Source organism: Chiloscyllium punctatum, chromosome 10 (assembly GCF_047496795.1).
Source record: "Chiloscyllium punctatum isolate Juve2018m chromosome 10, sChiPun1.3, whole genome shotgun sequence".
Taxonomy (NCBI): domain Eukaryota; kingdom Metazoa; phylum Chordata; class Chondrichthyes; order Orectolobiformes; family Hemiscylliidae; genus Chiloscyllium; species Chiloscyllium punctatum.
Genome location: NC_092748.1, coordinates 33,780,663 through 33,801,742, shown reverse-complemented (window position 1 = coordinate 33,801,742; position 21,080 = coordinate 33,780,663). Strand labels below are relative to the sequence as shown.

Genomic DNA, 21,080 nt, shown 5'->3' with positions numbered 1-21,080 from the left:
CTCCAAATAATCACAAACTTAAAATCAACAAAGTTTCTCTACATTTCATTCCTAAAAGGCTGACCATTTACTCTGATATTTTAGACTTTAGTGGAATCAGCAAATCAGCATTGGTTATCTCATCTCAGTCACTGATACAGACTGCAAATGGTAGAAGGCCAAGCAATGACCTTTATGTAGCTCTACTAATTATACTCTCCGATGCTGAAAATGACACAGTTTATTCCCGTTCTCACTGTAAACTAATTCTCAGTCCATGCTAACACACCGCCCTCTAATCTTGTCCAACAATCTGATATCTGGCATTTTATTGAATGCTTTGTGAAAATCCCAAGAGACCCATACATCTACCTGCTGACTACAACTACCAAAACCTCGAGTGCATTTTTAAAATACAATTATCCTTTCTCTAAAACAATGTTGACATGACCTAATCATATTGTAATTTTCCAAATCCCCTATTACTATATCCTTAAAACAAATTCCAGAATTCTCCCCATTCTTGATGTCAGGTGAATTGACCTAAATTACTGTGTATTCTCTCCCTGTCCTCTTTTAAATGATGGGTTTAGTGACTTCTAATTATTCAGAATCCAAGGATCTCTGGAAGACCAAAACCAACACATCCATCATCTCTCCAACCAGCACTTTTACAACTTGAGTGTAGGCCATCAGGTACAGGGCACATGCCAACTTATAGTTGCATTAATTTTTTTAGACAATTTCTTTTAACTTTACTAATATTATTCTAATTTTCACCAACATCATTAGTCTCTTAATACCCTACAATAGTCAATACATTTGGATTTACAGGGGCACTAAACAATACATTTTCATGGAATACGTGGGTAACCTCTTGATTTAGCGAACAGAGCTTCTTTAAATAGGCTCTTGCATCGATATTTTCATTCCAGGGAGGCTGGACAAGACCTGATGCTTGCATTGCTTTTTAGTGTAGTGGGAGAGACAGGCAGCTTGTTACAATGTGAGGCACTGAACAGCAAAAGTGGTTGACTTGTTGCTGAATGACATAATTCTACATCAATGTCAGATTTACAGGCTGCGCCAACAGCTTTCATGGCAAATACATTGCCCGTCCTTCAACCAATGGCCATGTCTGAAAGTCAAAAGGGGAGTAGTCCTTAGTAAGGTGAAAGAGGATTATAGTTTACTGCTTTGGTCAGCCAAGAGACTTGCCCAATTGGAGTAAGCAGGGGATTTAGCAACGGTTAATCAGGGAGTTGGTTTGAGCAGAGTTTATGGTTCCAAATCTTTACAGTTTAGGGATCAGGCCAAACTCAATCCTAAAGGTGAAGTGTAACCAGTCTTGGGATTACAGTTACATCAGCCAGGATGCTGTGCAGACAGCAGCTCAAGAGATGGGCCAGTTTCTCCAGCTACAAGAAAAAGGGAACATTTGACATTGAGTGAGTGGGTGGAGGAGTTATTCATGGAGATGCATAAACATGAAGGAGATAAGGTGATTCCAGTGAGTGAGTAAAAAGTAAAGAGGACAGAAAAGATTAGTAATCTGGAAGGATGTGTGGACAATAACGAGAGTTGCAAACTAGTTGTGGGTGGCACGGTGGCACAGTGGTACAGTGGTTAGCACTGCTGCCTCACAGCGCCAGAGACCCGGGTTCAATTCCCGACTCAGGCGACTGACTGTGTGGAGTTTGCACATTCTCCCCGTGTCTGCGGGTGCTCCGGTTTCCTCCCACAGTCCAAAGATGAGCAGGTCAGGTGAATTGGCCATGCTAAATTGCCCGCAGTGTTAGGTAAAAAGGGGTACATGTAGGGGTATGGGTGGGTTGCGCTTCGGCGGGTCGGTGTGGACTTGTTGGGCCGAAGGGCCTGTTTCCACACTGTAAGTAATCTAATCTAGTGCAATGGTGGTTTTAGATGAAGTAGTGGCCCTGTGAGCATAGTGGATGCAATGGTAATTAACTAAAATCAATTCATCACAGTGCACACACCTCATCAAAGTTTTGGCTACATGATTGCAGCAGCCAGCTAGCACAAACTGCACTGTTGATTGGTTGCACATTTCATAGAATCATTGCATCTGTATAGTGTTGAAGCAGACCGGCACCAGTAATATGAATTATTAGCAATTGTCAAGCCCTGGGTGGAAAAGATGAAAAGGGAGAGAGAGAGGGGGCAAGGAGAATCCAGACACATGCTCAGAATATGAGGAGATAATCACTGCATGGTGAATCCACACCACTGTTCATCAGGTTTACTAAGCTAGCAGGGCTATATGCATGGCAAGCTAGATTTGCTGCCACCATCCTCCTTTTAGCATGTAGTTTATTGTATGATAGCAATCAGCTATGAGTCACATTAGTAAAATGGCCATTGTTACAAAAGTTGTGAGGGAGACCTAGATGGTAAGTCAGTCACTTCCAGATCCAGTCCTGTTCTCCTGCCTGAATGCAAATGATGTCATCATATTGGGTAGAGCTTAATGCACTCCTCAGTAACCTTTTCAAAGCCTAACACATTATAATATAGTAACCATGAAGATAAATGCAATGGGCAAAAGCCTGAAGGACTGGTATGTACTACAAAACACTTAATGACCATATATGAATGCCCAAGGAGAATGAATGTATCAAATGTTATTTCATACCAACAGGACCACAGACCTCTATCATATTATATTCACAATGCTATTATTCACTTATCATTTCAAAGAGAAATAATCCTTTAATAAACTCTTAAATTTTCAATCAAAATAAGAGTCCAGCACCCAACTACTTTCAAAATATGTAATTCAGGAACATTTATAACTCTGCCAAATATCCACAAGTCTACATTAGCAAGTAATAAAAGATGAAATGGCATTGAACACAATTACCTTGAACATATAGAAATCTTTTGCTCTGTGCTAAAATATGGATAACTGGGTAAAGTCAGATTTTAAATCAACTGAAATACTTTATGTAGGGATTGGATGCCTGATATTAAATGGCACTTTAATTCTATTTTGCTTTATAGCGATTTCCATATGGTCTGGTTATGGTCCAAGTCAACTTTTGGTGTTAAATTTCAATGAGTATTCATATCCCAACTATTTTTAACCATTGTTTTATTATTGTTAAATCATGATCAATGGAGATCATGAAAATATATTTTACTAAGCATGTGTTAGTTATTTGCAATTGCACAATACTTAATATTATTTTTGTTTCTTCTATCATAAGGTAAGCAAGCTTGTCAAAACCGTCTCTCAACCTCAACAGGAAAACTATTTCACATCCATGTTTAACATTAGACAATCCTACAAACACAATAATGTGCACCAATAAACTATGTTTCTGCATTATATCAATTCTTTTTGAGTATTTTTATGTATTAAATATTAAATAAGATAATGTGGAGACAAGTAAATAAGGAACACTCTAGATGTGGAATCTGCTGAATTGAGGCAGATTACCAGTATTAACACTTCTTTTGCTCTTGACATCTGCTGTAGCTGACTCCCTCATGATCAGGAAAAACCCACAATGCATAAATATTATTCATTGTTTAAAATGTTATTGCACAATCTCACTTACCCTGGCACAGGTCCACCCCTGTCAAGATTATAAATTTGTCTCGGGTTCAGGAGATATTGAAATTTTCTGAGAACTCTGCAAAATATTATTATTTTCAATTTTCAGGAAACAAGGTATTTTGCATACAAACTATAATCTATATTTCACACCAGATAGAATACCAATATTTTGCATATCACTTTTAACATAATAAAATTATCCCAAATCTCTTTAAAGGAGTGCAATGAAGCATATTTAACACAGACCCACAAAGGAAATATTAGAGCAAATGGTCAAAAACCAAAGACAGAATCAAAAATAAGAAAAAAAGAATAGGTAGAGAATTCAAGGGCAAGAATCAAAAAGGACCATAATGCAAAATATTAAAAAGGCAATACTGAAGGTCTTGCGTATGGAGATTTCACAATATAGTGGACTAATTAGTCATGCAAATAAAAATAAATGGGTATGAAATAGTTGGGATGAGAGAGATTTGGCTGCAGCATAGTCAAGGTTGGAGACTTAACATCCAGCAGTACTCCGTTTTTAGGAAAGATAGACCAAGAGAAAAAGGAAATGCGGTAGCATTGTTGGTTAAAATAGTTAAGTAATGCAATAGTGAGCTAATAGAATCTGTATGGGAGAGCTTAGAAACACCAAGTCTCAGAAAACAATAATGGTGTTGCATATGGATGCTCAATCTGTAGTGGTATTCTTCAGGAAGGCATTAAACTGACAACTAGATATACAAGTAATAACAAGTAATTATGACTAATTTGAATCTGCATTTGATTGGGCAAATCAAATCAGTAACAATACCATTGAGGTGTTGTTCCTGGAGTGTTGCTTTCTCAATCAACGTATTGAGGACCAACTTGAGAATAGGCCATCCAAAATAGGGTATTATGAAATGTGAATGGAAACATTGGCAATATAGTTGTGAGAGACGTGTTGGGAAAAAGAGTGACCAAAATATGACAGGATTATTCATTAAGATGGAAATTGATGCTGTTGATTCTGGTGCTACGGTCCTGAATCTAAGTAAAGGAAATTCTGATAGTATGAGGCAGGACTTTGCAGGGATAAATTGGGGAATGCTACTTAAAGGAATGATGCTGGGCTATCATGGCATACACAAACAACTGCAACAATTGTTTATTCTAATCTGGCAGAAAAAAACAAATGGGAAAGATGGTCCAACTATGGAGAACAAGGGAACTTGGAATTAGTATTAGGTCCAAAGAAGGGATATACAAGTTAGCCAAAAACACAGCATTAGACCTGAGGCTTGGGAACGGTTTAGATTTGAACAAAGGGATTGATTAAGAAAGGGAAAAATGGCATATGAGGGTAGCTTGAGGGGAAACAAACAAACTGATTATAAAAGCTTTTGTAGTATGTGAAAGCAAAACAATTAGTGAAGACAAATAAAGACAAATATAGTTTCCTTTCAGCAGGAAACCAGGAAAGTTATAACGGAGATCAAAGAGGTAGAAGACTGATTCAACAAATACTTTGGTTCTGTCTTCACAAAAGAGACCACGCAGAATGTCCTAACAGGGTATGTTTCAGATCAATCTGGTTTGAGACAGAGAAACATAGAAAGTGGGGACAGGGGTAGGTCATTCAGCACCTTGAGCCTGCTCCATCATTCAGTGAGATCAGGGCTGATCATCCAACTCAGTCCCTTGTTCCTGCTTTCTTCCCATAGCTTTTGATTCCTTTCGCCCTGAGAACTGTATCCAATTCCTTCTTGAAAACATTCAATTGTTTTGCCTCGACTGCTTTCCGTGGCAGAGAGTTTCACAGAACACCACTCTACCGGTGAAGAAAATTCTCACCTCAGACCTAAATGGCCTTCACCATATCCTCAGGCTGTGAACTCTGGTTCTGGACTCCCCAGTCATCAGGAAAATCTGGCTGCAATTACCCTCACTCATCTTGTTAGAAGTTTGTTCGTTTCGATGAGATGCCTCCTCATTCTTCTAACCTATTCACTGATCTAGTCTCTTCGTACATCAGTCCTACCATTCCAGAAATCAGTCTGGTAAATGTTTCTTGCATTCCCATCACAGCCATTATTTCCTTACATCGATAAGGAGAACAAAACTGCACACAATACTCCAAGTGTAATCTCATCAAGATCCTGTACAATTGCAGTAATACATCCCTGCTCCTGTACTCAAATCCTCTATAAAGACCATTTACCTTCTTGACTGCCTGCTACACCTGCATGCTATGTCTTTATTGCTTGCTCCTCTACTATTTCACTGGAGCTATCAGATATTAAGTACCACAAATAAAAATATGTTACATGAATACTTCTTCTGATCTGATAATGTCATTTTCTCATTTACCTTTCACCTTGTCTTCCACCACTTTTTGGATTCACAAACACAAGAAGCGGATGTGTTCCAGGCACTGTTGTAATCTGTAAAATAAGTAACCTGATAAGTACAAACCATTGATACAAACATGCATTGTATCAGTTTGTCAAGTAGGTACCAATTAACTTTAAAGTATATTTATATTTACTTCTGCAAAAATAATAAGCTTTTATTATGATTAACCACCTCTGGTTAGAGACTCCATCCCAGTGCTCACTGAGTCATAGAAGATATTCTGCTCTTTGATCATAATCATAACCATACGCCACCATCAAAGCCATTGAATATAAATGCAATTGAAAGATTAAAAACACACTAACACAAAGTTGTTGCGTGCACAGCATTCCCAAATTGTCAGAGGTAATTATGCAATATTTTCCATGGATTTCCTAAACTATATTGTCAAAAAGGGTGAACAACAAAGGATAATGAACTCAGTTCCTACTGAACACTAAATATGACTTAAGTACAAGCTGTAACATAGCAAAACATAACACTTGCAACACAGAAACAGGCCATTTTCTCCGACAGTTCCAAACCAGTGTTTATGCTCATGAGCTCCTCCCACACTTCTGCATCTAAATGAGCAACCCTTCTACTATTCTGTCCTTCATGTGCTTATTTTGCATCTCCATACATGAATCAATACTAGTTACCTCAATTACTTGGTGGTAAATTTTACATTGCTACCACTCTCCTAGTGAAGAGGTTTCTCCTGAAATCCAGACTTTTTAAAAATTTGTGAACACTAGTTGCAGTCTCCACTTCAATTGGAATTACATTCTCTATACATTCTAGCCATTAGCCCTTTCATAATCTTAAAAATGTCGACCAGAAATACCTGCGCTGTGAGCCAACTTCTGCTCACATTTTGTCCTGTTTTGCTCTCTTGGAATATTCCATTTCCTAAATGCTTTCCTTCTTTTAATATAAGTAGATGCAATCCATTTATCAAGTTCAAATTGACCTTCTGTTATAGTTGAATAGACAATCCATTCAGATCAGGGTTTTTATGCTGTAAATGTGATTAGTTTATAAAATATCACCCCCTTTCTCAATATTAAATAACCTCATATCTTGTATTATGTCTTGACTTAACATCACCACCCACCATATTAATCTCGCCCAGTAAATAGGTCATTTCAGTGTCATTACTTAGGAGTTGTGTGCGCAACCTTTAATGGCCTCTATTCCTATCATGACTTCTCTTTTGTAATTTACATGCTTGCAAAATACTTTACTAATAGCTAAGACCCTCAAAACCTTGTGATCAAATTAAGATCGTTATTGCGATAAAGAGGAAGCAGTGGCGTAATTGCATTATTGCCGAACTAGCTCTCTAGACAGCCAGCTAATGTTCTTGGGTTTGAATTCAACCAAGGACAGGGCTGCATTTTGAATTCAATAAAAATCTGGAATTAAAAATCTAATGATGACCATGTTGACTAATGACCATTGTTGGTTGTCGTAAAAACCCATCTAGTTTACTAATGTCTTTTAGTGAACAAAATAGCAATGAATCAAGACAGAATACTAGGCATTGAATATGGCACAGGAAACAATGTCAAACAGCTCTGTTGACCCTGCAAAGTCCACCTCACTAACATCTAAGGGCTGGTGCCAAAATTGAGAAAGTTGTCTCACAGACTAGTCAAGGAACAGCTCATACTTGAAGAGCTGACACACTGAAACACACCTTACAGAATGCCCAAGATGAAATTGTCATCATTCCTTGGCATTCCTACCTGTAGGGCAGACCTGAGGTGGCAGCACAGTGCTTTACCTTGGGAGGAATTTGCCTTGGGATTTCTGACTCCAGACTTCAAAGTCTCATGGTTTCATGCCAAACATGGGTACGGAAACCTCAAGACCTCCTGCCGATTGCTAGCAACCCTGTGGCTGATGAATCAGTACTCCCTACATGCAGAACACTGCCTGATGGAAACAGAAAAGTGCAGAATGTACTCTGTGTGTACATCAGAACCACAGCTTAGATCTGTAGCTGGTGGTCAGGGAACCAACAAGGAGGGGAAAAAATGTATCTGACCTCATACTCACCAATCTGCCTGCTGGAGATCCATTTATCCATGACAATATCAGTAAGAATGACCACCGCAAAGACCTTGCGGAGACAAAAGTCCGGTCTTCACATAGAGAATACCCTTCCTAATGCTATGTGACATTATCAATGTGATAAATGGGATAGACCAAACAGATCCAGCAATTCAAGACTGGTTTCCAGGATGTTCCATGGGCCACTGGCAATGGCAGAATTGTTCTTAAACACAATCTGATGAAGAGTCATCCAGACTTGAAATATTAGCTTGCTTTCTCTCCATGGATGCTGCATGACCTGCTGTGATCTCCAGCATTTTTGTTTTCAGTACAATCTGCAGCCACACGGCTCAGCATGTTTTCTACCCTACCATGACATTAAACCAGGGGATCAAAAACAGCAACTGCCTGAGAAACTCAGTTGACCTGGCAACCTTTTCTTGATATCATGTTGAATGAGTAGAATTGGGTTAAGGCTGGTATCTAACAACCTAGTGAAGCTACAACGCCATACTACTTACATGCCAGACCGACTTCACAGCCAGCAGAACAGGTCTAAGCTCTGCAGTCTTGCCACATCCAGACGTGAATTCTGATGGACAATTAACCAACCTACTGGAGGAGGTGGCTGTACAAACATCCTCAATCTCATTATTAGGCAAAAGATACCAAGTTGATGATCCATCTTGGCCTCCTCCAGAGATTCCCAGCATTGTAGATACCAGCCTTCAGCCAATTAGATTCACTGTACGTGATATATGAAGGCAGTAAAACTGCAAACGCTCTGGGCCCTGACAATAACCTGGCAATGATGTCACGTGTTGCAGAACTTGATGCGCTCCTAACCAAGCTGTTTCAATACACCTGCAGCACCAGAATCTAGATAACAGTGAGGAAACTTACCCAGTAAAATGCCTCAACTACTGGAACAGTCCATGTCTAAATATAGCAAGACCTGGACAATATCCAACTTGGCTCCACAAGTGTTAAGTAACATTGTCTGGCACTTGTGTGGCACCAATGAGCATATCTGAAAAGAGTGAATCCAACCATTACCTCTTGACATTACCATCAATGACTTTTCCATTATCAACATCCTGGAGGTTAACACAGACCAGAACTAGACTAGCCATATCAATACGGAATTACAAGAGCAGGTCAGAGGCTCAGAAATTTGCAGTGAATAACTTACTTCCTGACTCCCCAAAGCCTGTCTACCATAAGGCACAAGTCAGATGTTTGATAGAATACTTCAACAAGCATCTGAAGAAACTGAAATAATTTTACAGCATATAGGATAAAGTAGCCCAGCTTGACTACACCGCATTGACATATATTTACTCTCTCCATTACTGACTACAAGATACAAGTAGAAATTCATCTGAGTTACTTAGACAGCATCTTCCAACCCCATGACCCATATTATCTAGAAGGACAAGGGCATCAGATAAACGGGAACACAACCAGCTGTAACATCTATTCTAAGCCACTCACCATCCTGACTTAGAAATAAATTATTGGCCCTTCAATGTCTCTGATTCAAAATCCTGGAACTCCCTCACTAACATCATTGTGAGTCTGCCCACAATGGACTGTGATGGTTCAAGACGACAGGTACTGCCACCTTCAAGGGCAACTACTGATGAGAATTAAATGGCAGCCCAACCAATGATGTCCATGTCCTCATGAGTGAATTAAAAATATTCTGATCATTACTTTATTTGCCTATTCTTTAACAAAAGCATAATTTCTCTTGCAGAAAAAGCAGGATAAAACCGTTCAAATGTACAAATGTCTAAGATTATAAATACAAATCTTGTCAAATTTTACTGTGTTTTGTATATATTCATTGAATGTGGAAGTCTATTTAGGATTGATTTGCTCTCGAGTTGTAAAGGCAAGTTTACATTGATCTATAGAGTACTATTTAAGGAATAGTTTATTTCCTTCAAATTTGCCTAAATTCTTTAGCGTTTATCATCACAAAAAACTTCCAAATTCTTAACTACCAGCCTTAATCCACAACAAAGGCTTTGCTCAGGATTCCGTTTTTGCAACAACAGTATGTTCGTTTACCTTTTACTATTTTGTTCTTTACCCCATCAGCATCAATGGCTGGCTTCCACAAATGCATCATGTGGTCTCATTCTCCAAGTGCCCTACAAACCTTTATTTGTCCTTGGAACTACCTGCCAAATAAAGCCACACCAAAGCATACTCCTTAAACTGACTATAGTAGTAGTTTGGATAGACAAAAATTATAGGTCAATCTAGATTTTTCATAAGCTTTATTAATTTAATTCTGAAGTTTCTCACTGCCATCTTAATTACTTTTTGATTTGATTTCCAACCTTTTTTGTTATACTTTGTCATGCTGTCCTCCTTTCCTTCTGTGTATGCTTTCTTTATTCTTCAGCTCATTTCTTTGTTCATCTGTGATATTTTATTATTGGCTACTTTGTTCTTGCTTTAGTGGGATTTTGTTCATGGACTTTGTTGATCAAGGTTTAAACTAGTTTATTTTTTTTAACTCATTGATGAATGTTTACAGTTTACTTTCATTATTCTATTCTGATCCAGCCTTGTTCAATTTAATACTTAAGTCTTTGTCATACTTATGTCCTTCTCAATCATTATCTTAAATGGTTGGGTTATGATTGCTATGGTTTAGATTTACTACTGCTCTCTCATTTCTTTTGTTCATTTTCCATTACTGGATGCAGTAATGCCCTCTTACATGCTAGGATTTTATATATTGGGGAACATAGGAATCTTGGTATTGATGTTGAGTTCCATTCCCTTTTGCTGCCTCTACTTTGGAACACACAAAATTTCCTATGCTTATTATACCACAAAATTCATTAATTTCACATGATTATTTACATATTTCTTCCTCCATCACCTTTTGTCTATCAGCTGCCTTGTAGTACTGTAGAAAACTGTTGGGGCCAGTTTGTTAGATATATTCAGGAGGGAATTGGAAAAGGGATCAAGGGGTATGAATAGAAAGTTGGAATGGAATACCGAAATTGCATGATCAACCATGATCATATTGAACGGTTGTGCAGGCTCGAAGGGCCGAATAGCCTACTCCTGCAATTTATTTCTACGTTTCTATTTACAACCTCAGTATAATTGATATCTGATCTGTTACTTCAATTCATGCCAATTCAGTTTCCAACTCTTCATTAGATATGTTGCTTTTACCTTCTGCCATGATGTTACCTTTATTTAGTACAATTACACCCAAACTTTTTCAATTCCTTGTCCTTTCTGATTATGTTAATATCTGCAATATTCAGCTGTCAGTCACGCACTTCATCTGACATGGCCATTATTCCAGCACATTTGTTCTCTTTCTATGGATTATTGATTCCAAGTCTCCCAAGTTACTTGGATATTGTACTAGCAATTTAATTCTGCCACAATTATTCATTTTACTTTATTTTATCAGGCATTTTATGTATCTGGTTTATAAATGCATTGGCTCCCTGGAATATCACATTATCCCTGCTTTCTATCTTGGTTTAACCTTTACTGTCATCTTTTATTTCCTTCACCTTCAAACTTATTTGGTTTTTGCCTGATACTTTTAGCCAACGTGCAAACTGAACATCCTACTGACAGCTCTTTTCATCCTTTCTACTAGGAAACTAATTTCACACTTACTCAAGTGGAGCTCACACGAAGGGTAAAATTGTTTCCTATCCAGTATTTCATGAAATGGACATCTCCTTTCTATGCCAATCTTCAGTTGTAAACATAATCAAACCATCAGTGGAAAAGGAACATCACAGCCATAGTCCAAATTGCTCACGATATAAAACAACCACGTAAATGAACTGCAGTGTATAATGGTGGATAACAAATTTCCCTTGTGCCATTGAAAGTATTCTGTATATTTATTTGCAAATAGGATAAAGTATTGGAATGGATGAAAGTAGCAATAATAACCATATACATTTTCATTATTGTTACTTCCTTCTGTCTTACTGAAATTGGAAACAAATGTAGATACACTAAGAAGAGTAAAATAACATATTTGCAAAAAATGTCACTTTGTAACCTGCATTAAATTAAATGAATTTTCACCTCTACATTAGAAAAATTTAAACAAGTAATTTCTTCATACTGCTTATTTGGGACAATACATTTTCAAGGTGTCAAGACCCTACAGAATGTTCAGAGGAGATTCATCATGATGACACAGGGATGTACAAGTTGCCAAAGTGGTGAGATCGGAGAAGTTGGGATTGTTTTCTGTGGAGCAAAGCAGATTGAGGGGAGCCATGATAAATGAGGGGCTTTGACAGTGGAAGTGTGTCAGTAACCAGAGGCCATGGATTAAAAAAGGCACCAGAGCTGGAGGCAATTTAGAATAAATGTCTTCGTTTTGAGGGGAGAGTATGGTCAGGAGCACACTACCTGAAACGTTGGTAGAATGCGATCTCACTGGAACTTTCAAGAAAGTATTGAACATAAATTTAAACATGACCAATTCAGAAGTTTATAAGGAAAAAGCTGGGATGCAATTGGGACGTAAGCTGGCATAAGTTTGATGGACCAAATGACCGCCTCTGTGCTGAAATGTTTGGAACGCTATTCTATACTCATCAGGCAGGCATCAAATAAAACTCAAATATCTGCCAAAGCACACAAGATAACATATCTTCCAATTTTCATTCTCAAGAAATGATAGAATCGGAATGATTTGATTTGCTTTTTCCTGCCCACTTCCACTGCAGCCCCTATCAGGAATTTTAATTCTAACATTTATTCCCCCACCCAACCTCCCCCAACATCTCCAAGTAGTTTCTCAGCTTTGTTACTCTCAACAAAGAGGTTTCTTCTTCCCCTGCAGTTCAGGAACCATTACGTTCATAGAACAATTATGTAATTGCATCTATATTTATCACAAGGCAAATTACAAAAACAGCATTCAGGGATTGTAAAGTGCAAGTTACCATTGATGTCCACAATCACAATAAGCAACTACAAAGAACACATTAATTAACTTGTATTTACATGCTGCACTTCATTTCTTCAGGAAGTCCCAATTTACAACAAGATCAGTGTTGTTATATGATCAAAAAGGAACAAAGGCCAAAATTTAATAGAACAAAATATCAAATTTCTACTCCTAAAGGGAGGTAGAAGTTGCACAGGACACTGCTGATGAGATCAATGTATCATAGCAGCTTAAGGTGCCTATCAAAACTAGTGTAACAGCATTCAGAGTAATCCAAAATGGCAAATACTAGCTCAGGTACTCAAAACGACACAACAGATTACCGGCCAAGAAAGAATGAAACTTGTACTTTGGTTTGGTGCAGTGTTTATGTCCTGCCTACAGCTTCTGAACTTTTCTTTCTACTCATTCATGGATGTGGGCATTACTGGCTAAGCCAGCATTAAGTGCACAGCCCTAATCACCTTTAAGGAGGTGGCGATAGGTTGCCTTCTTGAACCACTGCAATCCATTTTGTGCAGGTACACTCACAATGTTGTTAAGGAGAAACTTGCGGGTCTTTAGTCCATCAACACTACAGGAACAGCAAGAACATTCCATATCAAGGTGCAGAGTGGCCTGTAAGGGAAGTTGCAGATGGAGGTCTTCCCATGCACCTGCTGACTTTGTCTTTTGTGTTAAAAGTTCATGGATTTAGAAGGATGCTGTCAGAGAGACTTCTTTGAGTTGCTGCAGTGCATATTTTTTGATAGTACACATTGCAACCACTGTGTTGGTAGTGGAGGGAGTTAATGTTGAAGATATTAGATGGGTACCAATCAAGCAGGCTACCTTGTCCTGAATGGTATTGAGCTCCTTGAATGTTGTTAAGGCTACACTTGTCTAGTCAAATGCTGAATATTTTATTATACTCCTGACATGTGCATTGTAGATGATGGACAGGCTTTGTGGAGTCACGTGAGTTCCTTGCTGCAGAATTCCCAGCCTCTGACCTGCCTGTGTCATTACAGTATTTATATGGCTTGTCTATTTCAGTTTTAGGGTTTAGAACTTGTAAGGAAGGAAAGAACAATTTGTATTCCTATGCGATGAACTACTTTGATCTGCCATCGTTGTACTGCAAATAATAAGACAGCTACTGCATGCATAACAGGATCACCTTTATGGTATGGAGATACACAATCACGTTTTAGTAACTGGCTAAGTGATCGATCTTGGCCAAAGCAGTGGAAGAATTCCCAAATGTTCTTTAAATCATTGATTGTGATCCACCTAAACCAGCAGAAGCAGATTAATGTTCTGGAAACAGTAATTTCAACAACGTAATACACCACTCATCTACATCGGAAAGCCAGCACAGGTTATATCCTAGGTGACCTTGATGTTACAATCTTCTGATGAAGAGGAGTGAGTTTTTAAAATCTGAATCAAAACAGTAACAAACTTATTGATGATTTGGAGACGCTGGTGTGTACAAAGTTAAAAATCACACAACACCAGGTTATAGTCCAACAGGTTTATTTGGAAGCACTAGATTTTGGAGCACTTGCTCCTTCATCAGGTGATTGTCAAGGATAGGATTGTAAGACAGAATTTAAAGCAAAAGTTTACAGTGTGATGTAACTGAAATTATATATTGAAAAAGACCCAGATTGTTTGTTAAGTCTTAACAAACAATTCGGGTCTTTATCAGTAAATAATTTCAGTTACATCACACAATAAACTTTTGCTATAAATTCTATGTCTTACAATCTTATTCTTGACAATCACCTGATGAAGGAGCAAGTGCTCCAAAATCTAGTGCTTCCAAATAAACCTGTTGGACTATAACCTGGTGTTGTGTGATTTTAAACTTATTCATGTAATCAGTAAAATGACACATTGAAGAAAAGTAGAATGAGGGGCTAGTTCTAAACTTCTTTAAAGGTTCTATAAGCTATAAGCAAATCAAGAACATCCTGTAAGTGCAGGGAAAATGAATAACATCTATAGTCTTCTAACAGTTGTAATTCTACTATTTGTATTATGACAGTGGAGCAAACTACCCAATAAACTACATGCTGCCTTATGGATCACAGAATATGTGAGATGTCAACGTGATGACGTTACGATACACTATGACTGAGCAGCAAAAGCAGCATTTGACAAATTGAGCTCAGCAATCTATAATCAATGGATCAGATCAAAGCTCTGCTGCATTTTGCATCCATTTTCAGCCAGACATGCTGAGTTGGCTTTTGCCCGAAACGTTGATTTCGCTGCTCGTTGGATGCTGCCTGAACTGCTGTGCTCTTCCAGCACCACTAATCCAGTATTTGATTTTCAGCATCTGCAGTCATTGTTTTTACCATGCTGAGTTGTTGGCCCATCTTGGCCTCTTCCCAAGATCCTCAGTTTCATGGATGCCAGCTTCATCCAATTTACTTCACTGCAAGTGATATCAAGAAAAGGTTGAAAGTGATGGATACTGCAAAGGCTATGGGTTTTACAGCATTTCTGCAATAGTACTGATGACTCACAATCTAGAGCTAGCCAGACTGATAGCTAAGCTTCTCTAATGTAGTTAGTACACTGGCATCTACCTAGCAAAACAGAACATTGCCCAGGTATGTCCACACAGTGCAGGACAATGCTAGCCAGCCAATAATTCCCCTTAAACTTACATTCAATCAGGATCAAAGCAACGAACATTGTCATCGAGAGAACTATCGAGCAGCACTTGCTCAACAATAACCTGTTCGCTGATGCTCAGTTTGGATTCCGCCAAGGTCACTTGCTACTTGAACTCATTACAGCCTTAGTCATAACATGGATGAAAATGCTGAACTCAAGTCAGGGGTGAGTGAGTGTGACAGCCCATGACATCAAGACTGCATTTGACTAAGAGTGGCATCAAGGAGCCCTAGCCAAACAAGGGTCAATAGGCATTAGGGGAGTAATCTCTGCTGGCTTGGAGTCATACCTTGCATTGAAAAAGACACATGCTTGTTGGAGGGCAATCATCTCAACGACAGTAAGTCACAGGAACATAGGAACAGCAGTAGGCCATTCAGCCCTTTGAGTATGCTCTGCCATTCAATGAGATCATGGCTGATCAGTGGCCCAAATCCATATATCAGCCTTTGGCCTATATCCCTTAATATCTTTGCTTTACAAAAATTTAAAGCTAAGAACTGATCCAGTATTTACTGCCATACAAGAGTTTCAAACTTGACAACCCTTTGTGTGAAGAAATGCTTCCCAGCACCTCTCTTGAATGGTCTGGCACAAGTTCTCAGATTATGCTCCCTCATTCTAGAATCCCTTAACAGTAGAAACAGTTTCTTTATCTACTGCCTTTTCCTGTTGATATCTTGAAGATTTCACTCAGATCGCCATTAACCTTCTAAATTCTAGAGAAAACAGGCCTAATTTGTACAATCTCTCTTCATAATTTAACCTCTGAAGTCCAGGCATCATTCTTGTAAAACTATGGTATAGTCTCCCCCAGGTCAATACATTCTTCCTCAGATGTGGTGCCCATATCTGCTCACAGGATGGGGTTTCAAGCCCAACTACCTTCAGCAGCTTCATCAATGATGTTCCCTCCATCGTAAGGTCAGAACTGCGCACGATCATTGGTGACTGCACACTGTTTACTGCCATCCAAGACTCCTGAGATTCTGAAGCAATTTGTGTTCAAATACAGCCAGACTTTGACAACATTCAGGCTTGGGTGATAAATGACAAGTAACATTTGTACCACCACAGGTGGCGGCGATGACCATCTCCAACAAGAGGGAACCTATGCACTGTACTTTGACATCGGAGACATTATCAGTACTGAAGGTCCTCATCCCCATCAACGTTGTGGGTGTTGCCACTGACCAGAAACTGGACATATAAATACAACAGCTACAAGAGCAGGCTAAATTTGAGCAATCCTGCAAAAAGTAACTTATTTCCTGATTCCTGAAAGGCATTATTGACAAAGCACACTTCAGGAGTATGATGGAAGATTCCTAAATTGCCTACATGAGTCCAGTTTCAGCAATGCTCAAGAAACTTGATCACCAGGATATAGCATCCTGCTTGACTGACACCTCATCTCACACCTGCAACATTTGCTGCCTCCACTACTATCATCTAGTTGCAGCAAAATGTGTTATAACAACTCACACAGGCTCCTTAGAAGGCACCTTCCAAACCCACCAACATCTAGAAGGACAAGAGCAGCAGATACATGGAATAGTGCTTTCTGCAAGTTCCTCTGTAAACCATGGACCATCCTGACTTGGAACCAAATTACTGCTCCTTCACTGCCCGATGTCAAAATCCTGGAAATCCCACACTAAAAGCATTTTAAGCAATAAGTCTACAATAGATGTACAGCAACAGTTCAAGAACTAGCTCACCATCATGTTCTCAAGGACAGTTGGGGAACAACAATAAATGTTGACCCAAACAGCAATGTGAATTGACTAAAGAATTAGAGATTTTTCATTTCAAATATACTTATGTCATACAACTGTGCTATTTATTGCTTTTGAATGAAGTAAATCAAACTCACTCTTGCAAATCATCAATTGAAAGCCTCAGGTACATGCTAAAAGTGTTTGCTCACGATATATATAGACCATCAAAAACAGACATGAAAAGCTTCTAAATATAAATGCCTCATGAATTTTTTTCACTGCAATCTGTTTTCACTGGTTTGTCAACCTATATTTAATAACCATATAATTATCCATGTGCATTGCACAACCACACATAAAACAGTCAATGCTTTTGCCCTGCTTATAATTGGAACAGAGATTATTTTAGATGTCTGTACTCTGTACATGCATACAGAGTACAGTCATTACAGGTGCATCTTTTCTTGAAAAATAATAAATGCATGACAATTTTTTTATTTTTATGATAAATTGCTCAAGTTAAATATGCTATATTTACTGGATAGAAGGCTGACAGGACTACAAACTTTACCTTGCCAAAAAGGCATACATTTATTGGCATTTTACACGAACTATTACACTTAATGTTAAGTCCAGATGATTTTTGAGAAGAGTTTTAGCTCAGTTTGATGATAAGTATGTAAGTAAGCTTACTGAGCTTGAAGGTTTGTTTTCAGACGTTTCGTCACCATCATCAGTGAGAGTCTCTGGTGAAGGGCTGGTGGTATGGCCCACCTCTCTTTTTATAGGTCTTGGTTTCTGAAAATGCATGAGGTCATTTCTGGCTCTTTTTTCTCAAAGGAAGGTAGATAAGATCTAAATTGATGTGTTTATTGATAGAGTTCTGGTTAGAATGTCATACCTCTAAGAATTCTCATGTGTGTCTTTGTTTTGCCTGTCCTAGGATGTATGTATTACCCCAATCAAAGTAATGTCCTTTTTTGTCTTTATGTATAGAAACTAGCCATAGTGGGTCACATCTTTTTGTGGCCACTATCGACCCACTATGACTAGTTTCTATACATATAGACAAAGAAGGCCACCACTTTGACTGGGACGACACATACATCCTAGGGCAGGCGAAACAAAGACACAAATGAGAATTCTTAAAGGCATGGCATTTTAACCAGAACTCCAACAATAAACACATTGATTTAGACACTACCTACCTTCCCTTGAGAAAAAAGAACCAGGAATGACATCCCCCACCTGAATAAACCAAGACATATAAATAGAGAGGTGGAACATACCACCGGCGCTTCACCATAGACTGTCGCTGCTAACGTTACCTAGTCATGGTGACCAAACATCTGAAAACAAAGCTTCAAGCTCAGTGAGCAAACTTACATACTTATTAAGTGCATACCGTTTGCCATGGAAGTTATGTTGTAGTTATGGCTTTTGTAGCAAGTGCACCTAACATTACTGACAAAAAACGTCTACAAACTAGTGATTGGGGTGACACCAAAAGTGAACATAATTTGTGCAGGCCATGCACTTCCTGATCACAGATTTTCATTTTCTCTAACTTTTAGTTGAGCTCTTCTGTCAAAAATTTGCCGTTGACAACCGTGGTGCCAATATTTTCTGTTTAAGTTTGCTTTGAAGGTTTATTGTACGACAGGTTGGATGGAAGAATTGCTCCTTTCCGGCTCGTTCCACATATTTGTATATTGTTGAAGGCTCTGGCCACTGTGGAATGCATTTCCAAAGTTTCCCCTTTAACTGAACCCAAAACACCATGAACCAGAATGTAGATGGGAAAGAGGAAGGGGCTCAGAAATAGACACTCTGGACTTCAAAGAGTGTGGAGACAGAAACAGAAAACAATTGGCAGAGATATTTTGACTTCAGTCAGATAGTTAAGAGCAGGGCAAAGGAAGAGTAGCATGACTGAGCTGGATTGCTGAGGCAAATCTTTGGCTAAGGATGATATGGTCAACATGTCAAAACTGGGAGAAAGTGAGGACTGCAGATGCTGGAGATCAGAGTCAAAGAGTGTGGGGCTGGAAAAGCACAGCCAGTCAGGCAGCATTGGAGGAGCAGGAGAATCAACATTTCAGGCCTAAACCCTGGCATAATTCCTAATGAAGGGCTTATGCCCGAAACGTCGATTCTCTTGCTCCTTAGATGCTGCCTGACTAGCTGTGCTTTCCCAGTGCCACACTCTTCAACATGTCAAAACTGCAGACAATCCATGCAAGGTAAGGATAAATAATGCAGTACATCCACTCAGAATGTCATTTGTGATGTTGGTTGGGGGTTGGTTCAGTGCTATGGCAGAAACGGAAACATGATTGGAAGTCAAATGGGATCAAGAGTAGATTTCTTCTTTGAGGAGCATGGTAATTACTACTTACAAGGAGAGGAAACATATAAGATTAGACATTTACCAATTCAGCTCACTGGAAAGATGGAGGGAAAGGCACCCAAGTTATCGGCAGCTTACTGGAACTATGATCATTGGTACATAAGTGGGTCACTTAGGTCGATTTCGGAGCATTGTGGGGTGTGTATGAGTAGGTGAAGTAGTTCATAAGCTACTTAAATTTGGTTAAGAGGATGTGGAGGATGTAGAGAAGAGATATTTGAGGAGAGAGTTGATAATGGAGGCAAGAAGTCGGTGTTTTATTTGATCTCTGTCGGAGTAATAAGCTATTTAGTCCCTTAAACCTGCTCCAACACTGAATGGGAACATTGCTGACATAAATCACAACATCAGTTTCATCTGTCCACTGCACAACATATCTTGTTTAATTAGGTATGGTTCAATCATTATTCAGGTGAGTCTGCATCTTGTGTGCAAATCACTGAGTAGGAAGCAGCCCAATTTCCTCTGCTTACTCAGCCTCCCTCAGAGACTTGTGGTGTTGATTTGCACAAGTCTCAAGTAGGGAGTAATACTTTAAAATTTGACCAGATTATTCACAATGTTTAGTGGAAAAATTAAAGCACTATCCACCAAATGGGTTGTTAATGCTGAGTCGAACAAAGGTTTCAGACCAAAATGAACAAATTTTGTTGAATAAAGTCTCTAAAGAATATGGAAAGGTAGATAAATATAGATGTGTACTTGTCATGTCATTTTTGACACTTGCTTTACCTCATGCAACCTATTCTGGTTATCTAAATCTTCCAGCCTTCCTTCTGGTGACTGTGTTGTACCCAAAGGCTAATATATATTTCCTGGAGTGCCTAAAACTGACTACAATACTCCAAATGTATCTGATTAATACTTTGTACAACATAACCATCAAGCTCTCCTCTTTCTATTCCAGGCTTCTTTGAGATGAAGGTCAATATTCCATTAGCCTTTTGGATTATCCTCTGCATCTACACAGTGCTTTATTGATTTGGACACCGAAATCCCTTTGCCTCTTGACAGCTTTCCACTATTTTAAAATTGCTGTCAAACATAGATGATCTCTCACTTCATGTTGAACCCTACCTGTCACAGTTTTCCCATGCACAATTAGTAATTTCCTGCTCGTACCTGTATAACTTGCTATATGTGCTCACGTTATGCAAACTTGGACAGACCAATTTTAAACCATTTATCCGAGACCTTAATATCTAGATGATGTACTGCTATAGATCCCTTGACAACAAGACATACTGTCAGAATACATTTCCTTTATCTGTACTCTTCACCTTCCATCCATCCACCAAACACCGATTCATCGTGTCACAACGTTAC

At 38.7% G+C, this 21,080-nt stretch overlaps 1 protein-coding gene across 5 annotated transcripts in view; it reads right to left on the bottom strand.

Annotated features, from left to right (window-relative positions):
- The window catches only part of dgkg (diacylglycerol kinase, gamma), a 527,377-nt gene that overhangs the window by 198,666 nt on the left and 307,631 nt on the right, over positions 1 to 21,080 (bottom strand). For all 5 annotated transcript variants that reach the window (XM_072578849.1, XM_072578848.1, XM_072578852.1 and 2 more), the window contains 2 exons: positions 5,897 to 5,970; positions 3,561 to 3,635 (listed from right to left, as the gene is read on the bottom strand). In XM_072578849.1, coding sequence (XP_072434950.1) covers positions 3,561 to 3,635; positions 5,897 to 5,970 — 149 coding nt within the window. The remainder of the gene's footprint in view (positions 1 to 3,560; positions 3,636 to 5,896; positions 5,971 to 21,080) is intronic.